Source organism: Poecilia reticulata, chromosome 20, assembly GCF_904066995.2.
Source record: "Poecilia reticulata chromosome 20, P_reticulata-male-v2, whole genome shotgun sequence".
NCBI lineage: Eukaryota > Metazoa > Chordata > Actinopteri > Cyprinodontiformes > Poeciliidae > Poecilia > Poecilia reticulata.
The window spans coordinates 18,670,466-18,690,317 of NC_088849.1; the positions used below are offsets into that span (position 1 = coordinate 18,670,466).

General features: G+C 38.9%; 2 protein-coding genes across 4 annotated transcripts in view; one reads left to right on the forward strand and one right to left on the reverse strand.

The window, feature by feature from the left end:
• On the reverse strand, nt 1-8,187 carry mettl4 (methyltransferase 4, N6-adenosine). Of its 3 annotated transcripts, none has more exons than XM_081601551.1 (8): nt 8,164-8,187; nt 5,339-5,500; nt 4,685-5,042; nt 4,450-4,519; nt 3,915-4,089; nt 3,732-3,835; nt 2,417-2,508; nt 1-331 (listed from the first exon to the last, which is right to left on the reverse strand). In XM_081601551.1, exons 2-8 carry the CDS (start codon nt 5,360-5,362, stop codon nt 138-140), a joined length of 1,017 nt encoding a protein of 338 aa, XP_081457677.1. In that variant the 5' UTR covers nt 5,363-5,500; nt 8,164-8,187; the 3' UTR covers nt 1-137. The 3 variants fall into 3 exon arrangements, with proteins under 3 accessions (XP_081457677.1, XP_081457676.1, XP_081457675.1); XM_081601550.1 differs by lacking the exon at nt 8,164-8,187 and adding an exon at nt 7,512-7,641; XM_081601549.1 differs by lacking the exon at nt 8,164-8,187 and adding an exon at nt 5,646-6,084 and having other exon boundaries at nt 5,435-5,500.
• smchd1 (structural maintenance of chromosomes flexible hinge domain containing 1) overlaps nt 7,750-19,852 on the forward strand; it is a 21,283-nt gene continuing 9,180 nt past the window's right edge. The window contains exons 1-24 of the mRNA XM_008396686.3: nt 7,750-7,884; nt 9,502-9,577; nt 9,689-9,844; nt 9,956-10,038; nt 10,140-10,264; nt 10,375-10,489; nt 11,603-11,722; nt 11,803-11,966; nt 12,056-12,149; nt 13,208-13,421; nt 13,499-13,619; nt 13,773-13,953; nt 14,434-14,637; nt 15,943-16,056; nt 16,293-16,402; nt 16,673-16,755; nt 16,893-17,009; nt 17,713-17,799; nt 17,883-18,002; nt 18,094-18,238; nt 18,332-18,434; nt 18,534-18,606; nt 19,142-19,281; nt 19,717-19,845. Coding sequence (XP_008394908.2) covers nt 7,783-7,884; nt 9,502-9,577; nt 9,689-9,844; nt 9,956-10,038; nt 10,140-10,264; nt 10,375-10,489; nt 11,603-11,722; nt 11,803-11,966; nt 12,056-12,149; nt 13,208-13,421; nt 13,499-13,619; nt 13,773-13,953; nt 14,434-14,637; nt 15,943-16,056; nt 16,293-16,402; nt 16,673-16,755; nt 16,893-17,009; nt 17,713-17,799; nt 17,883-18,002; nt 18,094-18,238; nt 18,332-18,434; nt 18,534-18,606; nt 19,142-19,281; nt 19,717-19,845 — 2,976 coding nt within the window. The 5' untranslated portion in view covers nt 7,750-7,782. The remainder of the gene's footprint in view (nt 7,885-9,501; nt 9,578-9,688; nt 9,845-9,955; nt 10,039-10,139; nt 10,265-10,374; nt 10,490-11,602; nt 11,723-11,802; nt 11,967-12,055; nt 12,150-13,207; nt 13,422-13,498; nt 13,620-13,772; nt 13,954-14,433; nt 14,638-15,942; nt 16,057-16,292; nt 16,403-16,672; nt 16,756-16,892; nt 17,010-17,712; nt 17,800-17,882; nt 18,003-18,093; nt 18,239-18,331; nt 18,435-18,533; nt 18,607-19,141; nt 19,282-19,716; nt 19,846-19,852) is intronic.

Below are 19,852 nucleotides of genomic sequence, written 5' to 3' on the forward strand. Positions count from 1 at the left end.
CAGGAGCAGCAAAAATCTTTATTAAAAACAAAGTTAAAAGAAAAAAAAACAGCCGACAGGTGTTGAACTTTGGCCATTTGCTCAATTGCTAGGAAGGCTGGATGCAGTAAGAGTCACTTTTCTCAGGATAACTGCAGTCATGTTTCTGCAGGGTTGTCCGCAGCATCTTCTGTGGCCTCGGCTTTAGAGGTGTCTGCAGGTTCCAGGTCGAAGTAGCTGATGTGCTGAAATTTCAGCACCTCGTTTCCCCAGCTGGTCCACCCGGGCTGAAGACTCCGCGCAAACAGCTCCAAACACTTGGCTTCAGCTCCAACATACAACTTCAGCACCTCTGTGGAAAGTTAAGACAACGAAACGACGATACCGTGATTGTCAACACACAATGTGCGGCCAAACACACAACGGCTCATCTCCCTTGCATTTCAATAACATAGGATGACACACTGCCTTGTGTTAGCTCCAGGAACATCCTCTACTGTATAGTGTAGAGTACGGCGGTGCTGAGAATTAAACGAAAAGCATCCTTAAAATAGGATTTTTATGCAAAACACACTGGGAATGCTGCACAAAATAATCAAATCTGGGTTTCCCCATCGCTCCCCTGCACAGATCTTTTGTATAAAAGCTCTTCACTTGTTACTTTGTCATAGGCTGAAGACAGAAGTGGCAGCTGCTGAACTCCTTGGCACCGCTGAACAGCTTTTTTCCTCCCTGTGAGGAGTCTGCCAGTGACCTTGGCTTTATAAATGCTCATATTCCGGGAGAGGAACACCTGACAGATACGTTTCACTTCCCCTGCTCTCTGACACTGCCTCAGGGAGTTAATGAGCTCAAAAGTCTGCTCCCAAAACCCACCCAACCTATATGTGCTGAATAACCTTACCTCTTTTCCCCCTCTCTGTGTCCGTCACAGAGACAAAGCCCCGGTGTGGAAAGGCCAGACATGCAGCTCAGTGACTAACTCGTCCTTAACTCATGACTCAGCTCTCAAGTTGAAAAGAGAGAAAAAGTTTCACTATGACAAATCTAGAAACGGAACGGCACGTCTGGATGAAAACACAAGCGGAAAGGAAAAATAAAGAGGAATTTTCTTTCTGATCAAAATACAAAGTCTTAGTTAATCCAGTTTGTGGAAATACAAGACAAGTTTATTTTGCCTTCATGCTCAGTGAGGATGCTGTCATCAATGACTGTGCCAGAGGGGATTTTGTTGAAATCAATTATTTCTTAATACATTTTTTCTCCACAGATGAATAAGTGCAAATTAAAGGTTTGGCTTTTACAAATTTTTTGTGTGATATTATGGAGCTACAATAAACATTAATGTTTTTCTATGATTTTTATATATTTACCAGAAAAAATGAGCAAATCAGAAAGAATTTAAACATCAAAATTGTGCTTAATTGTTTTTTCTTATATCTGAATTGAACTCTTTAACTTATAGGAATCATTCTTCTGTCATAACACTAAAAGATCTGAGACACACCCACAACCAGCAGAGCCTTCTTGCAACAAAATGCATAAAAGAAAAATCCCCAAAAATTATTTTAAAAAAAACTGCTTTCAGTTTCCAGCGCTGCTTAATCACTCGATATCATCCAGTGAAGCTTAATTAAGGTGCCTTTTTTCTTCATTGCTTAACGAAAAGCTTCCAGGTCAGCAACAGCGGATCAACTGGAACAAACAAACCAGTTGTGAATGAAACCTGCTGAGACCCACTGACACAAACAAAGACTCACACATGGAAACCGAGCGCAATCTTTCTCCTGATCTGTTGAATCTCTATGGTGTCCCAAGCTCCATGGAGGCATCATTATGATTTAAATCAATGCATTTCAATAATCTCCCTCTAGCTCTATGGGAGGGGAGCTTTTCTGTGCTGCTGAAAGGGCACCAGCAAACAGCAGCCATGTTTCACCCGCCATACTGCGCCATAAATTGCGTTCCCCTGAGAGGGAATGAGCTGACGTCAAGCCTTCCTTATTCTCGGTTCCTGCATATGCATTGCCAAGCTCTTACACTCAGCAGCAAGGTGCGTACTGGAGGTGGAGCAATCGAGACAAATCTAATGTGTGTGATGAAAAAGTTAGCATTTTGACAAGTCACGGTTTTCTTTATCTGTAAATATAAAAAATACAGACAACGATAGCCTACAACGATAACATTCAAAAAGAAGCTCAAGTTTTGACTATATTTAGTCTATACATGGTTCTATTTAGTGAGTTTTGTTTCCATAAAGAGGTGATTCCGTGGTTCATAATTTCTCATGTAGGTACTGTCCTTATTAATAAAATACAAACAGCACTGGAGTTGGAGTGAGTGGCGTGAAGGAAAGTCGTCCTGCATTTAGATTTTATCGATGCTGCAGCGTTGCCCTCTAGTGGCGCAGAAAAAACACCACACTTTAAGGACTTACCTGACAGTGATGGCTTCTGGGAGTGCAAGGCCGAAGGGACGCTCACAATCAAACGTTTATCTTCCACTGGAACATTTGCGGTTTGTAAAGGGCTGAAGCAAAAAAACATAAGTACTTTGAGTATCCCCAGGATTTACCTCATCTAAAACTTTTAATTTGAAAACACAAAAGATGACTTGCAAAAGCCCAGCATTTATTCCCCTTTTGAATCTCTGAATGCACAATCCTCATAGTGGCTTGTGTTACGCTGCAAACACAACACCATGAACATGTGTTACGTAAACAGGTGTTATGCTTATCTGTGCAATAACTTTTTCTGCTTGTGTTGTGGAAATTTCACTTATCGAAGAATGAGAATCTGCTTCAATAATAAGACAAAGATTAATCTTTGCCTTTAAGTTTCTTTTTTCGAAGGCAAAAGCGTTCAAAGACCCGTCTCACTGGAGAAGAGCCCTGAACGACACACGTCACATCGTTATATAGTCACAGCAAGAAGAAGGCCCACCCAAAATCTGACCTTATCTCAATTGCCAGATGGATCACAAACACAATCGTTACTCCCACCTCATGAACCATTCCTCGCCTCTTGGAGGAGATGATTTTATGGCAGGAAAGAGCCGATAGAAATTTCTCCTGAAATCCTTAATTCTTCTTTATCAGTTAGTCATGGCTGCAGGTCAAACAAGGGTACAAACTACATTGCAATTGCTCACATGACAATTACCAGATCAAGCATTTTAGCCAAGATGTCTTCAGGTCTCTTACACTATCACAGCTGTGGAAACATCTAAACATTATCTGGAAAATTCTTTAAACTTGCAGAAATACAAAAATACAGCAGGTACAATCAGTAAGTAAATGGTAAAAAGTATCATAAGCTCCATCAAAAATAAAATAAGGCTAAAAACTAAATTTTCTATTACACTTGCCACACCAAAGGTCAACTGCCAAAGCTGGTTTCTGCAGCAGCAAGGCATAAAGATAAAGAAATGTCGGTTCTCATGGTAACTTGTCTGTCTGTCTTGCAAATATTTTGCATTTCTCTTGTCCTTAAATATAAAATACTTGTACTGACTTTGTGTGTCTCCTTACACTCTGGCTTTGTTCTCATCTTGTATAAGCTTTTCTAATGAACCTGTTTGTCGCTTTAGCAACACGTGGATAATTTCATTTAGCGCCTGAAAACACATGCACACTTGAATTATAATGAAAAGTGGCTCTAAAACCCAAGAGGGTGGAATATAAATGTTGGACACACTTTTCAGATTTGGATTTGCGCCAAAAATGCAGGGTACCGTGTGAAGGTCAGTCGCACCTCGTGTGGTCGTTGGCAGGACGGTACCGACCCAGCACCAGCACTTCATATGGCTTCTTGTGTGGTGAATCTAGAGGAAACACAAACTCCCCCGATGTGGTGACCTGAAGGACGAAAGGTTAATTAGAATACCCTCCATCTGTGAAACTTATTATAATTCATTTAGCTCTAGATGTCCACTACCTTGACCCAGAACCATTCAGCGACAACTTCTACACCCCAGTGTGGGTACAGCTCGTCACGGACAAATCGGAGGTGGCTGGGCCTGTTTGTTACCCAGGTGACCACCAAGCAGCCTGGAGATCCCAGGAGGGGGACGGGAAGGCGTTTCAGCTGGGATGAAGGCAAAGAGCTGTATCTTCATGGAAAAGATTTATGAGGTCAAACTCAATCAACATGATATATATGTATATATATATATATATATATATATATATATATATTGTAAATATATTGTTATATATCCCTGTACCCAGGATCAATATTGCAAATAAGTGCTTAGACTGCAATAAAAATGTGTTATATGCTTTATGCAAGTAATATGGATTTTCTTGGTGTATGTAAATAGACACTGCTTGTTTACAGACAGGGATAGTCAGGAGGCAGCATAAATACTTTTATGCTGCCTCCTACTCCTCAATTGTGAACTTCTCATTTGTTTAAGCATTTCTAATTGTCCGCCACTTTGCCTTGATGAAACGTGTGAAAGCCAAATAACCTGCGACTTCTTTTCACAGACTTGTTTTCCCACGGTGGATCGATGACGATGACGTCAAATCTCCTCCCACCTATTTGGGAGAGAAGTAGCACAAAAATGTAATATTGCTTCCGGCAGAATTTCTGATAGAATTAAACATTACGCTGCTGGGGGGGGAGGGGGGTGGGTGTGTAAAATTGATAGTAAAATTGATAATTTTCCAGATTTCACTCCTTTTTTTTTTCATTACACTCACATTGTACCAGTGGTTGTATTCTTGTGAAGTCAGAAAGGAGGAATGCAGTGTTATGAGGTATTATATACTCCTCTCCCATCAGTGGAACCACTGCTGCCCAGGCCTCGCTGTTCTCCGTCACCTGGGAGAACAGGTCGACATGTGAAGCACCGCCTTCCTCTGTCAGAAGTGACTGTGTCCACTCCTGCTCTTCTTCGGCCACCAGAGGGAGCTCTTTAGCCATCTCGCAGAGTGCTGCCAGTCTGCAGTCCTGGGAGGGAAGAGGATCTTGGGACGTTTCTGTCTCTCCACTCAGGTATCCAAGTGACTGGGCAGAGTCCACTAAGGACTTGGTTCCCTCCAGAATAACGCTCCTGATCTGTTACCACAGATATGTAGACATATCATGTTTTCTGAATAACAGACACATTTTTTCACATATTTCAATTAGCTGCTGCATCCTATCAGACCCTTATAAAGGACTCGAAATTCAAAAAGAATAATTATGTTGTTACAATTATCTCTGAAGAAATTCAGTGAAGAAACTTAATCACTAATGTCATTAAAAACACCGCACCTTGCAAATAAACTTGTTCTTCATATGCTTTGGGAATTTTAGTGGTAGTGCATAATATTTTAACTGTATGTAGAGGATAAATGATATATAAAAAATACCATCCTGAAGACCAAGGAATGCATCAACAGGTTGAGAAGAAGCTCCGAGAAGTTTTGCAGAGCCCTGGACTTGATATTCAGTCAAAATGTATTCACCTTTTCATGGAAAGCCTTTGCATCAATTTCTCCTTGGTTGAGCTCACCGTGTTTTCGTTTCCGCTTCTGAAATCCAAAACATTTCCTTAAATACTGATAACAGAACTACTTATCTTAAAACACGCATATTAAATGGCATCAACCAAGAACACGTCTCAACACATTTTTGTTTACACTCAAAGACCTATAGCCTGCAGCTTAAACAGTCTACCTTTGCGGCTTTCTCTGTTTTCTGCGTCATAACAGTGTGTCCTCCGTCAACTCTCCCACTCATGTCGTAATGACTCTTTAATATGTGAAAACACTGTCTTTTAAAATTGCATTTGACATGTGACTTGTGATGCCCTGTCCATGTGATGCACCTCGCATAGCCTCGGTCAATGAGCGACTGGGAGTCCAAAACCCAGCCTGAGTTGCTCTGAAGCACCACCGACATCACGAAGGATAGAAGGCTAGCTAGCTAGAAGGCTCACCCCGGGGCGAACCGTTAAAGAACTAGTTATTTGCTTGTTTAGTCTTGTGGAGCCACGCCTTGTCAATATCAGAGATGTGTGTGGAAAATTAGATTTCTCCGTAAACGATACTGAAAGGAAAGCGTAAGAACCAGGAACGTGATCCGCTCCGAACAGGAAGTGACATATGTGTTGACGACATGTGTGTTGGTGGTAACTGAGTCGACTCAATGTGCCGGCTCTTTCAAATGAACGAAGAAAGGTAACTACGACCCCAATTCCAATAAAATTGGGAGGTTGTGAAAAACATAAATAAAAACAGATTATGATGATTTGCAAATACTTTTCCACCCATGTACTCAATCGGATACTGTTAGGAAAATACATTTTGAATTTGCTAGTTTTTAAACTTAACCATATTACACACAATTTTCAGCATTTTAAAATAAGAACATGGGTTCCAAATTGCCTCCATGTCACTTTAGGTTAAAGCAGGGATCTGTTTTTTGATAAATCGCTCAGGCAGGAACTGGAGCAAGGTTTGGGGAAGATAAATCTCTCTCTACACTTGTAAGATATCTAGGATCTTTGTTCAAATGTTTAGGAAGAGAGAAACTCGGATAGATTCCAGATGCAACTGGCAGGAGAACATCCTGTTTTGAGAGTGAATTTTGCTCTCTGCTCTCTGACCTTTGCTCTCTCTTTCTCTTTGGTTTGGAATAGGTCTTAAAGAAGGTAACAAAATTCTAGACCATCCCATTTAAGTAATTTGAAACTGGTTTAAAAGGAGAGGACACACCTTCAATGCATATATTAAAATTAAGACTACACCTCTTAATAAAAGTCTCCACTTCACAGCAACAAGCCGAATTGCTTTGTTTGAAGCCGCACAAGCAATTCCCAAAGGCGCCTTTGCTTTTTCTCTTATTTTTGTATTTTGTTCATTTTTCTACTTTGATCCCTCTGGCGGCACTGCGTTAAAAACTGAGATAATCTGTAACAGCTTCTAATGATTTGGACAAAATGCATGGTATTACATAAACACAACTGCATATGGACCTGAATGACCAATACATCTCATACTGTATATGGAAGAACAAGGTCATTGAATGGTTTGTACAAAAGTAGGTATTTTTAATGTGATTCTCCTTTTAACAGTTAACCAATGGAGAGTTTGGAGAACAAGAGTCATATTTTTGTGATTTGTTTCTCAGTAGCTTTGAGACAAATACCATGAATTTTGTGCAGCGTATTGCCTTCTCCATTCAGTGCAAAAATATTTCCCACCAAATTCATCTACATTCATTTAAAATATCTGTATATGACAGGAAGATGGAGGTGAAGTCAAGTTCTTATTTGTGTGTGAATTGGCCAAAAAAGTTGATTCGGATTCTAATGGGATTCTAGGCATTGCAGATTTTGAAAGGCAAATAAAAAAGACTGCTAAATATAGTCCAACTTACTTGTGAAGAGTCATTCTGTAAGAAGAAACTTTAAACTTTTTCACATTCTTTAAATGAAAAAAGGTTCACTTAGGAGGGCACAATTAGAAGCCGAAAGAGCCCAATCTTTTCTGTGAGCGAAACGAAACGAACAGGATCCGGAAAAACAGCCGGAAGACCCACCTGGAGCTCGAGCACAGTAACGCCTTTTCTCTCCCTCCTCCCTTAGCAACATCACGCACGAGCGAAATTTATGCTTTTCACACAGTCTGGCAAGGAATATCCGAATCAACTTAACATTACAACGAGAAGACACCGAAGGCGGTTTATTTAACGTAGGAACATGTTGCAAGGAGCTTCGAAACGTTTTCTGCAGCAAAGTTGTCGATAATCTCGGAGAAAGTTTAACGGGGTGCACCGTTCCTCTGGGCTGCTGCAGGAAGAAGTGAGCAATATGATTAATGTGTACAACTATCTACCCAAATACCAGCAGGGGTCGAAGAAAACTCTGAAACTCGGTTTGGATCTAGCCGACTTTCTTGTACTTGTATACAGGGTAAGTTTTGCTTCTCTGTTCTGTTTTGGGGCTGTATGAAGGGTCACTGAAGCCTCAAAAGGCAGTTTTGTTTTGTTATTAGCATCTATTATTAAGACACGTTTTTAGGTTTCTGTAGGTTTAAAGGAATGGCTACATATCACCCTATAAAGTAGAATTGACTTAAAATAAAATATAAAGGAAAATATTTAGTAAAAAAAAGAAAAGAGAAAGTGGTATTTGGGAAAACTTCAAATATCTTCGAAAAATCTAAAGGGAAAAGTGACGCAAATTACCTACCTTGTATGCGATTTCAGACAAGAATTAAATAGACTTTCTGGTTTTGAAACATTTCTTAAATTCGTAGGCGGAAATGTTCATTTCCATCTTGTTGCTGTTTTCTTAGGAGTAAAAGAGCAGTTGTGAAATTTGGTCATGTGATGGTGATCACATGACCAAATTTGTTGGAGGGGTGTTTGAACCCCTCTCCAACAATCTCAGTTTCGCCCCAGTAAATTCACATAGGGCTGCTTTGCCTGCTGGTAGTGGTGAGAGGCGGCTCCAGGACAGCTGTGGTTACAATGTTGCTTACCACTATCAGCGTGTGAATGACTGAAAGTAGTGGAAAGTGCTTTGGAGTCCTCTGACTTGATAAAGTGCTATGCAAATGCTATTTTATATTGCAATAGACTTGTGTTTATTGGACTGACTTTGTCATTTGGTTATCAATTAAAAATAATTATTTAAACATATTTTACATCTGTTGCCTCGCAGCGTGAAGGTCCTGGACCTGGAGTCTTGTTCTCCCTGTGGATGTGTAGGTTCTATATCCTCCCACAGTCCAAGAACATGACTTTTAGTTCTGTCTCTGCATTGCCCCGCCTCTCGCCCGTTGACTGCTGGAGATGGGCACCAGCCTCCCTGTAAACCTGCAAGAATGAGAATGTCGGATAAGGATTTTACAAAAACGAAACCTGGCTATTTTATTGTCACTGTAGCCTGACTAAAAAAAGATATGAAAAAAAAAGGAAATAAAAATCTCTGGTTAATCAAAACATAGTCAATATATTAACCGTGCACTGTGCTGATGCTAAAGGACTGAGCTTTTCATATGTTGATGTTAGAAGTATGTTTTTTTAGCTGCAGATGCATCATTTGCTACAAATGCTAAAGCATACACTACTGGAGGAATGCTATTTTATTGCATTTTAAGCAATAAAATGTTCTTTTTTTAAAAGAAAAAAAAGTTTGCACCTTTTAATGAGTAGCATTCTATAAAAAGGCTTAAGTGGTTAAATGAAAAATCTTCTGAATGTGCAATATGTTAAAGCTGATTAATCATCAGTATAATTGATTACTAAAATGATAGTTACTTGCAGCCCAAAATGGGATTATTGTGCAAAATTATTTATTAAATCTGTATTAAACTGAACACATGTATGTAGTAATGTTTTTCATCTGGAATTGTATCATGCATTAGAAAATAAATGGTAGCACATTTTTCCTTACGTTCCCTGTGTATTCCTTGTTTATCACTCACTTATTTTGTTTGTAAAATGTGATGAACAGATGTTTGTTGGTTAGAAATAACTGCATGTTTCATCTTAAATAAAGCTGATTTTTTTTTTCTGCCCACAGGAATTCGGTCTTCCTCCATGGCAAAAATTTTGTTTGGTAACAACAGACAGAACAGTTGTTGATCATGTCAAATTTAGTGAGTAAATCCTTGCTGAAAAGTGAAGAGACTTATGAACATGATGCAAAAAAAAAAAAAAGTTTGCATCATGATTGTAAGAACATAAATTGTATCTTTGTCTCCTTGCAGAGGAGCTTCAGGATAACAGCACCCTCTACTTGTTGCAAAGCGAGGACCAAGACCTTCCAGTGGCAGCTGAGGAGGTCATCAACTTTGTTCCTCATTACAACACGCTAATCGAGAGCGGAACATTTGAGTACTTTGCCGAGGGCCAAAAATCACTGCGTAAGTTTCTATGTTGTAAATGGGTCGCCAGAAATTAAGATAACTTGATCAAAACCTTCCTCATTTCTGTGTTTCTTGTTTTTTTTATGCTGATGTCTTCTGTTCCTCCAGCCTGCTCTCTCGCTGAGCTGGTGGACAACTCTCTTTCGGCTACCGCTAAGAACACAGGAGTCAGGACGATAGAGATCCGGCTGGTTGGTTCTTTATATGCAGACTTGATTTAACCTTAAATTTTGTGTTCAGTTTTGTTATAATGTTAGGACTGGAGTGAATTAACGTGTGTTCTTTTCGCCAGCTTTTTGACAAAACATTTGCTGTCGTCGTGTTGGACAATGGCTGTGGGATGACCTCCAAGCAGCTCAATAACTGGGCTGTTTACAGACTCTCTAAGTTCACAAGGGACAACAGCACATTTGAAAGGTTCGTTGTAGACTTGCCAGCGAGTGTGTCCACTTCAATAGCTTTTTGTACAAAACGTAATTCTGTCACATTACCTGATTTGTTTCTTGGAAATCTTTTTGGGGATCTAGTGAAAGAGAGGATTACACTCGTCCTGAACCTGTACGTCGCAGTCTCAACAGCGATATATCCTACTTTGGAGTTGGGGGAAAACAAGCAGCGTTCCACATTGGAAACTCAGTCAGAGTGAGTGTGCTTATGAAACCATTTAAAATGTGTTGTTTTGTTACAAAGATTATTGTAGGACACGAATAAGCCTTAATTTTAAACCTTTTATAAACACGGTCAGTCTGAATGGGAGAACAGAATTAAGCAGAAAAGTGCTCTGTGGGTGAAAATTACACACCGTGATTCAATACCTCTTCTCCCAATTTCAGCAGAAGTTTTCTGTGTATCTTCATCAGTCTTCCTCATAGCTAAGTCTCCCTCAAAAAGAGATTTTATAAAATAATATTTTGAAACCCTGGCAATGAATAATTACACAAGTTTCCACAAGCGGAGGTAAAAAGCAACAGACATTGTTTCTCATAGATATGCACCCATTCAAACACACACCATACTTATAAAACTGCCTGTACATGAGATTTCACAGATCAGTATGAAAAAGGTAACAAAATCCCTTTTCCCATGTCTGGTCTGGTCACAGGTGACCCGGACCTTTTGTAGTGTGCAGCCTCAATCTCAAGTGGCAGGTATTGCTATTCCAAAAATAAATTCCCCAGAGATCTGGTGGAACACTTCTTTTGATCCTCGGTGTCCCGTCCAGATCTTAATGGACCCGCTCTTTGGCAAGGAAGCTGAGAGGAAAATGACTTAAACTTCACCTTTAACTAAATGAATAAATAAAGAAAAAAAACATTCTAATCTGAGTATGATCTCAGACTTGGATTTGGTTCTGGTGCAGAAGCAAAACCACTTCCAAACCAGTTCTGCCTGATTTCCTCCCGCTGATGCAAAGTGGGATGAGGAAACCCCTTGTCCAGAGAGAGTTGCTGACTTATGATGATTTCAATTGGAGAAATGTTCCCTGATTAGAACAATTTGGCTGATCTGACACCTTTGATCTGGTCTCCATTGGGGCAGCAGACTACTGGTTGAGCATATAAGTCAATAACAAAACTATGATGCATTTGATTAAGCACATGTGGGTGAGTATAATTTAAGTTCAGTCATTTAATTTCATTGTTTATATGTAGTTAAAACTGCCGTTGACCAAAAATAACACTATTTTTTAAATGTAAAGAGAAAAAAAAATCTTATGTATTTCTATAATGAACCATAGCATTTTGTAACTATCAGATGATCAGCAAACCAAGGAGCTCTCCAGATGTTCATGAGCTGGCTCTATCAAAGGAAGAATTTGAGAAAAAAGAGAAGAACAAAGAGGATGTTTACAAAGGGACCATCTTAAACAGGAAGGTGAGAGATTTTAATGAAAGGGTTTGGTGAATTCACTGATAAAAGTAAGCTGCACATCTCATTTTACCCTCTTGCGGCAGCCTGGTGACTTCTCGCACATAACACACGAGGAGCGCTACCTTCAGGACATCATCAAGGAGGAAACCAGGAAGGAAAGCTTCACTGCTGTTGTTATAACAGGAGTCTGTCCTGATCACATCAGCTATCTAAAAGATGATTTTCACGAGTGGACCAGACAGCTAGCGTGAGTTTGCTCACTCTTATAGAGTATGAAACCCATGCATGTCAGAAGCATGGGACATAATAGTGCTTTTTTATTTTTATTTTTTTCAGGCACATTTATCATTATTACATTCATGGAGTGGACGGAAACCACAAAATGGACCAGTCTCAAAAATCAGACGTCAGTCCTAAAATTGATATTCTGGTGAGTTTTTTGACTATTACTGTAATTGTTTTTTGTTTTAGGTCTTGTATTGTGCATCCAAAGTTTTTTTGTTGTTGTTTTTTTTACCACTGATCATATTTTTCACTTTTAATTATTTCATAAAGCATCAAATTAAGTCACCGGCTTTGTTCAATATTTTTTAATAAGCGGAGAGCAACAAGGCTCCATTTCTGTCCTCTTTTTTTTTCCTAACCTGAGGTTATCCTTGGAAAATCTGTCTTTTGAGTATTTTTGTCTCATTCCTCCATCCAGATCCTGTCAACCTCAGTAAATTGGATAAACAGCCTTTTTTTAAAGTGTTTAACTGGATTTATGTTTATTTTGTGTGAAGACAGAGCTATGTATAAGAGAAAGCTGTGAGATAAATGTAAAACTAACAGTGTTAGAGAGGTTTGGACTGGGATGAGAGAGATCACAGGACTGAAGAGGAAACCTAATGGCCCTGCTGGGGGGATCTCAAATGGGCTAACGAGTTGAACCTGCTTTTTAACCGGTTTGACAGAGGTGTCACAGGTGAATGCAGCCCAAGACCCTCTCCAGTTTGCATACCAGCCCCGCTTAGGAGTGGATGATGCAATTAAATACCTAGAGGGCCTGTTCCTCTTTTGACAGACCTGACACCATTCTCTGCATCCTTTTCTTTAAATTTTCATCAGCCAGGATTACAATGCGAGAAGCTGGCTAAAATTGACGTAGATGCATCACTCATCACCTGGATCATTGATTATCTGACAGCCACACCTCAGTATGTGAGATTACAGAGCTGCAAATCAGACCGTATAATCTGTAACATTGGAGCTCCCCAGGGAACTGTGCTTTCTCCGTTTATATTCACCACCTACACTGCAGACTTTAAGCACTGTTCCCAACTGTGCCATCTGCTAAAGTACTCAGATGACACGGCTATCACGGAGTGTGTGGAAGGGGGACAGGAGGTGGAGTACAGGACGTTGGTGGATAATTTTGTGACTTGGTGCAGAGAGAACCAACTCCTGCTTTCAGATTTTTATTTATTTTTTTATTATTGTTTTTTGCAGGTAACTTTGCGGGAGAAACCTCCTAAAGGTTTGCGCCAGAAGAATCTCAGAGAAGTGCAGGATGACTTGCAGACCCTGTACATAAACTCAGCTGTAGACACATTTGAGTTCAAGGCCACCACTTCGGACGGCGGCTCCTTGGACGGAATCCTGAGATATCATCCATTTCTTTACGACAAGGAGACCTTCCCCCAAGAGCTGCATGCTCTTCAAGGTATTCAGATCTCATGCAGTTTATGAAAAATTTATCGTAGCTTGATCTGTGAAGTGGATGTGCTTCTGTGTTTTTAGCACCTGTTGAGGAAGAAGATGATGAAAATCAGTCTGGAACCATGAATCGGGCCAGAGGGAAGAGGGACATCTTTGAGTGTTTCTGGAATGGACGACTCATCCCTTACACCACAGTTTCTGAGTAAATATATTTGTATGAATGAGTTGAACATTTACTTTTTGTTTTGGTATACTTCAAATGCAACTTATTGACTAGAACCACTTTAGACTATCAATTAATGTTGCTTCTGTGAAAAATGATCAAATGTAAAAAATTTTTCTGTCTGTGCTCCAGGTTCGATTGGTGCCGTCGCCCTCCTAAAAGTACATTGCCCCTGGAGTGTTTCAGCCGCTTCTCTGGGGTGCTTTTCACCAACGACAAATTCCGAGTCAATGCAAGCAAACAGAAGTTTATGGACTTGGAGCTGAAACTGAGGCACAAGGATACCCTCTTCACCCCTGTTTTTAACGTTCAGGTGATGATTTAGTGTTTTAAGTCAAGTTTGCATGTATAGCACATTTTAGCAACAAGGAATTTCAAAGTGCTTTAATGAAAAACAAGAAGCATTGCACTAGAGTGCAAAATAAAGAAAAATGATTAAAAACTTCCAATCCAGACAAGAATTAATCTATGTTCACCAGATACTAATCAAAGGTAACTGAACAAATGGATTTAAAGTTTTGATTTAAAGTGTTTGAACAGCTTTGTAGTTTTCTGCATGTTTACTTCAGATTAGTGGAACACAAACATTTTATTTTACTTGTTCGGTTCTGATTCTGAAGATCCAGAGTAGATGACAACTTAAATTTTTGTTCAGTATTCAAAAGTATTTTAAAGTAGGTTCTTTGAGCTACAGGGAAAAAATACATTATATACTCTATACATAATGTTTATAGTGGAAAAATATAGTGCTTCTCAAATGCTTTTTTTCTGGTTTTTACTGTGAATTTTACAGAAAGCCTCAAAACATCGAAACATCCAGAAAGAGTTCCTGCAGTGGCTTGAAAAATGTCACAGTCAGTTTGATAAGCAGGTAAAGTTCCTCGGCTATGTGGAGACTGTGAAACGACCCGATGTGTCCATCAAGAAGTCGCAGTCTCCCTGGGCAGTGTTCTCTGCTATTGAATTGGATGGCAAAATATACAAAGCAGGGGATCTTGTAAGTGTTTTAATATTAATATTTTATTGCACATATTTCACAGTAGATATTCAGATAGATATAAACAATATACAAACATATTTCTCACTGTCTGATGCTGTATCAAATACTTTTCTTACTTTAGGTGAGTTAGGATTGCTAAAATTGTTTTTATTTCCTAAATACCAAACATGGAAGAGATACAGTTTTACTTTCTCCAATTATTGAAATGTACATACACTAAGATTGAACACACTATGTGCTGCATTTTAGGTAATCAAAAGCAATTATGCAGGTCTGGTTCCTCTTTGGGTACAATTTCCAGAAGCTTTAAAGTGCCTCTTTCATCATTTCAAAGAAATATATGCAAGTTTACACTCCACTGGAATTTCAAGACATAATATTGTCAATTCTGTATTATAAAATCGGCAGAACAAACAGTGCATGACAGTCCTAGAAACAAACAAACAAAAAAGAGCTTGTAAATATTCTGGTAAGAGTGAAAGAGGAAATATCTGTCACTCTTTCCAGCGACAGATAAGCCCTGTGAAAGAAGCTCTGCACAGACATGGTCTGAAGTGCACCAACACCCCATTATAATTTGATTATAATATGCAAAGAAACACAAAACAAAGACCTCTTTTTCTACAAACATGGCTTGTGTTTGTACACAGGCAGCAACATCATGTGGGTGTGTTTTACTAAAAAAAGGACTGGGTGCTTCATAAAATAGATACCAGAATGGGGAAAGAATAAAATGTGATGCTACTGAATTAATGCTTTATGACACGAGTCAGGAAGTTAAAGCTCAGACACACATACGACTTCCAAATGGACAGTGACTCTACCATACCACCAACATAGTTACAACATTAAGGTCAATAGGCTCAATGTTTTTTAGTGGCCATCAGAAATACCTGCTCTCAGTAGAGAAGTGTTTAGGCAGAGTACTGCAGCCCACAGGCTTACTTATTCATTCTGTCAAGACGAATTTTACAATTTACAAACTTTGTGAGAGAAAGATATCTTAACCCTGAGTCCTGTCATATAGTTTAAAAAGACAGTATCTTTTTAAACTTTTACAGTTTAAAAAGATACTGTAAAAGTTTTAAATATAAGGAAAATTTTAAATGTTGAAATTATTCATCAGTATTTTTTTTCATTTAGCAAAGCAAGATAATTTTGATAACCCTAACTAACCTAAGAAATGAAAAGTTTTGTCAGATTTATTGTCAGATAGTGAGAATATTTTTTTCTTACATCTATATAAATTCCTGTTTTCCACTGTAGGCTTCTACATTTAATGTTTTTCATGTTTTAACTCAGGTGAAATCTAAGAAAACTCAGCCGATTTATTACGGCAAAGTGAATAAATTTTTCCTGTACGGAGACCATGAAGGAGATGTGTTTGCCACCGGCGGAGAAGTGGAAATCACACGTGTAAGTAAAAAATGTAAAAGCTAAAAGACAGCTATGAACTATCTGTCAAACAAAAACAAAAAAACCATTTGTTTCAAGTGAAATTTTTGCTTCTTAATTAAGTTGCAGTTATCCAGTTTTCCAGTTCCAATGTTGTGATTTTTCGAGTTTTATGTTGGGCTAAAATAAATACATGTACAGTATAAGGGAAACCAAACCATTCTAACATCATCAGATTTCTATCACATTTTTCTTAGGTGCCAGAGGCGCTTTATGACTATTACACCAGGACTATACCCATCTCCAAGATTGACCGGTCTGCTACAATTGAAAGCATTAAGAGATGCATCGAGACCGACATTGACAAGTGAGTTAATTCTTGTTTAAAGTCAAAATGTTTTACAGTTGCTCCTGATTAGTGTAAAAAAATGGATGCAAGAAAATTAAATATTATAAGTCTAATATTATTAAGTATATAATAAATAAATGTATGCAGAGAGACATGAAATAAAAGAAATTAATTAAGCCAGACTCAACTTTTCAATTGAAATTTTTCTTGACTCTTGCATTGTGCTCTTTTTTTTTTTTGTAAATAAGAAGTTTTGAAATGTGACCGGGATCATCGCTTTGTTTCCAGGTTGCCAGAAAAGCTGTGCGTCAAGTGGCCTGAAGGGAATCCTTTGCCACAAAATGCTGTTATTCCCGCTGGGACTCCTTTAGGTAACGTGTTGTTGCTTTTACTTTTTCCCCTTTTACTGTGAATTCCTATTGCGCCAACTCATATCAAAATCTTGAATTCAAATATTATTTTCTTTAAGAAATAAAGCTAACAGTCATTCTGTGTTGCATCGTTTCAGGGCCCTTAGCTGTGGAAATTGTTAACAGAAATGAGAAATCGATCTCATCCAGGATTCAAACAGGGGTTCAAGGTGGAGGGATAAAACTGAATGTTGGACTCAAAATATTCTTTCATGGTAAGATCAGATGCATCATAGTCATATGATTGGTGTTATGTAAGATTTTATGTCAAGCTTATCATTACCTTACTGCAGAGGTTCCCAAACTGGGGGGGGGGCAACTCTCTGTGTTATTCCTCTGTCAATTTGATACAGTAGGGACTTCCACGCTTCCCATATCTGTGTCCTCTGTCACTTTTATCAGCAGTTAAAACTGTTTAATCCATTGGTAACCTGTTTTTCTGAGCTGCCTTTAACGCAACATGAGCACTAAAACACTCTCGCTGGGTTTAGACCTGCTGCTGCTGTGCAGAGCTACGCAGGTGTGAATCATGGCAGCAAATCAGCAAAACGAAAATAACTTTTCACCGTTTTTCCCCAAACTAACTGACTGAGTTGAGTAAAGCTGTTAAATGCAGGTAATGTTAGCTAAAAGATGACTAGCTAATATCAATATAGCACCTTAAGCTTGTTAACAAGTAGCTTATAGGCTACTGATGTTGTCTATGTTCGGCTATGTACATTCATTTTGCCCCCAAAAATTCCAATTCTCCCTCCCGCCCCCACAGACGTCATTCAAAAAGACAGCTATTTGTAAGCCATAGGGGGGGCCCAGGAGAAAAAGTTTGGGAACCACTGCCTTACTGCATTTCATTTGCATTGCTTTCAAGTTCTTTATTGTTTTGTTTCTTAGTGTAGTTTTCTCTTATTTTATACATAGGTCCCAAAGAAGTCAAACAACCCAAAAACGTTTGTGATTTAAGTGCCAAATATGTACCTGGTCATGGACACTGGTTCAAAAAAAATGGTTTGTTTCTTTTCACATCCTATCCCTCTGAATTTTTCACAACCCAAAAGAATACCAAAGAAAAAATGTTTCCTTCAATGCAGGATCCCTGACCAATCTGGGGAAGTACACTCTGACTCTACAAGCTGAGTTAAGTGAAAACTCCAAAACGTCTTATGGCGGCAGACAGCTTCCCAGCTACAAGCACAAGTTCACAGTCAAAGGTAAAGTGACTTTATGTGAGCAATATGGAAGTGGTTTCATTTTCTTCCACAATCCTTCAGGCAGAAACATTTGGTGTTTTTCTCCTTTTAGAGGGAAATGCAGAGATCTTTACTATTGGTCCATTGAACCCATCTCTGCGCATCGGAATGCCGTTCAATATTCCCACGCAGATGACCGACATTTATGGCCACCCCACAAAACCTCCTCCAAATATCCAGCCTGTTCTTGAATGCAGGTGAGTCACTCTTAAATGTATTTATATTTACATGATTCAGACTGTATATTTAGTCTTTGATTTGTTTTTCTTGTTTTATTTATGCTTGTTCAGTGATTTGGAAGTAAGTTTTGAGACAACGGCCACCAGTGGGAACAGCTTTACCATCGAAGGTGTCAAAGTCATAGGGGAAGTCCAGAATTACCAACAGACCAGGGTAACATAGAAATAATCTCCATTCCAGTTTGATAGAAGACCTAGTGGATGTTTAAAATAAAGTAATACTCAAAAAAAAATTTTTTCATTGTTTTTGCAGAGCTTTGACCTGAAACTGACACTGCCAGGGTTGAAAAAACAAACACAGACAATCAAGATCAGTCCCTTTCCTGGTAAGATTGATTTTATTTATGAATTAAAGCTGTAGCATGCAACTTGCAGAATATATTTTTTTACATATTTATTAAAAGTGGCGCCATATCATGACAGCATTATATGAAACGGATAACCTGTGAAAAACTGTACATTTCACTATGTACCGTGTAGTTAAATGTATATTATCTGCATACCCATTGTTATTTATAACTATAGTTATACATAACTATAGTATCACAGTTTTTTGCACATTTGAATGTTATTGACTTTCAAATATGAAAGTCGATAAAACATTGTAGCCCTGTGACAGACTGGCGACCTGTCCAGGCTGACCCCGCCTCTCGCCTGGAACGTTAGCTGGACATAGGCACCAGCAACCCTCCTGACCCCACTAAGGGATAAGGGTGTAAAATGGATGGATGGATGGATGGATGGATGGAACGAACGAACGAACGAACGAACGAATTAATTAATAAGTCACATCTGGAGACTGGCATCATGTAAAATAGTTAAAAACTTCCAATTCTCCCTCTCTTTCTATTTCTGTTTCAGGCAATCCACATTCCCTTCTTGTGAAACCGGAAGTAAAACCAGTGAAAGTGGAGAATGGAAACCCAGTTAGTTTTAATGTTGAAGTTCGTGATGAGGCTGGAAACATCACTGCCAACGCCAAACAGATAGTTCGCTGCCAGGTACGAGATTTTGGTGTAAAAATAACAACAATTTGAGAATTACACTACAGGATAAACAACCTGCGTAAGGGTACATAACCACAGTGGCTATGTTTGTGGGCTGGTTCGCGTCAGTGCTGATCTCTGGCTGCCATTGCTGCTGGAGATATAAATGCTACGCATCGTCCCAGAGGAACTTTGTTAAAGTTGGGCAGAGATATCAAGTAGAACCCTGCTAACTTACACCTTTTTATATATACTAAGCCATTCTACTTAAAAATATCATTATCTAGTGGCAACTTAAAGGCCCAAGTTTCTGTCAACATTTCACCAGATAGTTGAATATTCTGAATGTTTTGTGACTAGTGAACATATATCTCTGCATAATTGGGCTGTTATGTGTTTTTTATTTGGTTTTGTTTTGAGAAATAAACTATAACTTTTTTTTTTTTTTAGGTTCCCGGGCTTAAGTTGGCGGTGACAGACTGCAGCAGCACAGGAACCGGCCAGATTGTGACGGAGCCTATAAACCTGAAAATCATCAACGGAGAGCCACAAATGCTGCAAGCTAAATTTGACATGCCTGTGAGTT

Coding starts and splice junctions, on each gene's coding strand:
- mettl4 (XM_081601549.1), bottom strand. CDS start 5,870: ATGTCGGTGGTGCTTCAGAGCAACTCAGGCTGGGTTTTGGACTCCCAG. Junction 5,501..5,645: donor AAACAGAGAAAGCCGCAAAG/GTAGACTGTTTA, acceptor TTTGGATTTCAG/AAGCGGAAACGAAAACACGG. Junction 332..2,416: donor CCAGAAGCCATCACTGTCAG/GTAAGTCCTTAA, acceptor AACTTTCCACAG/AGGTGCTGAAGTTGTATGTT.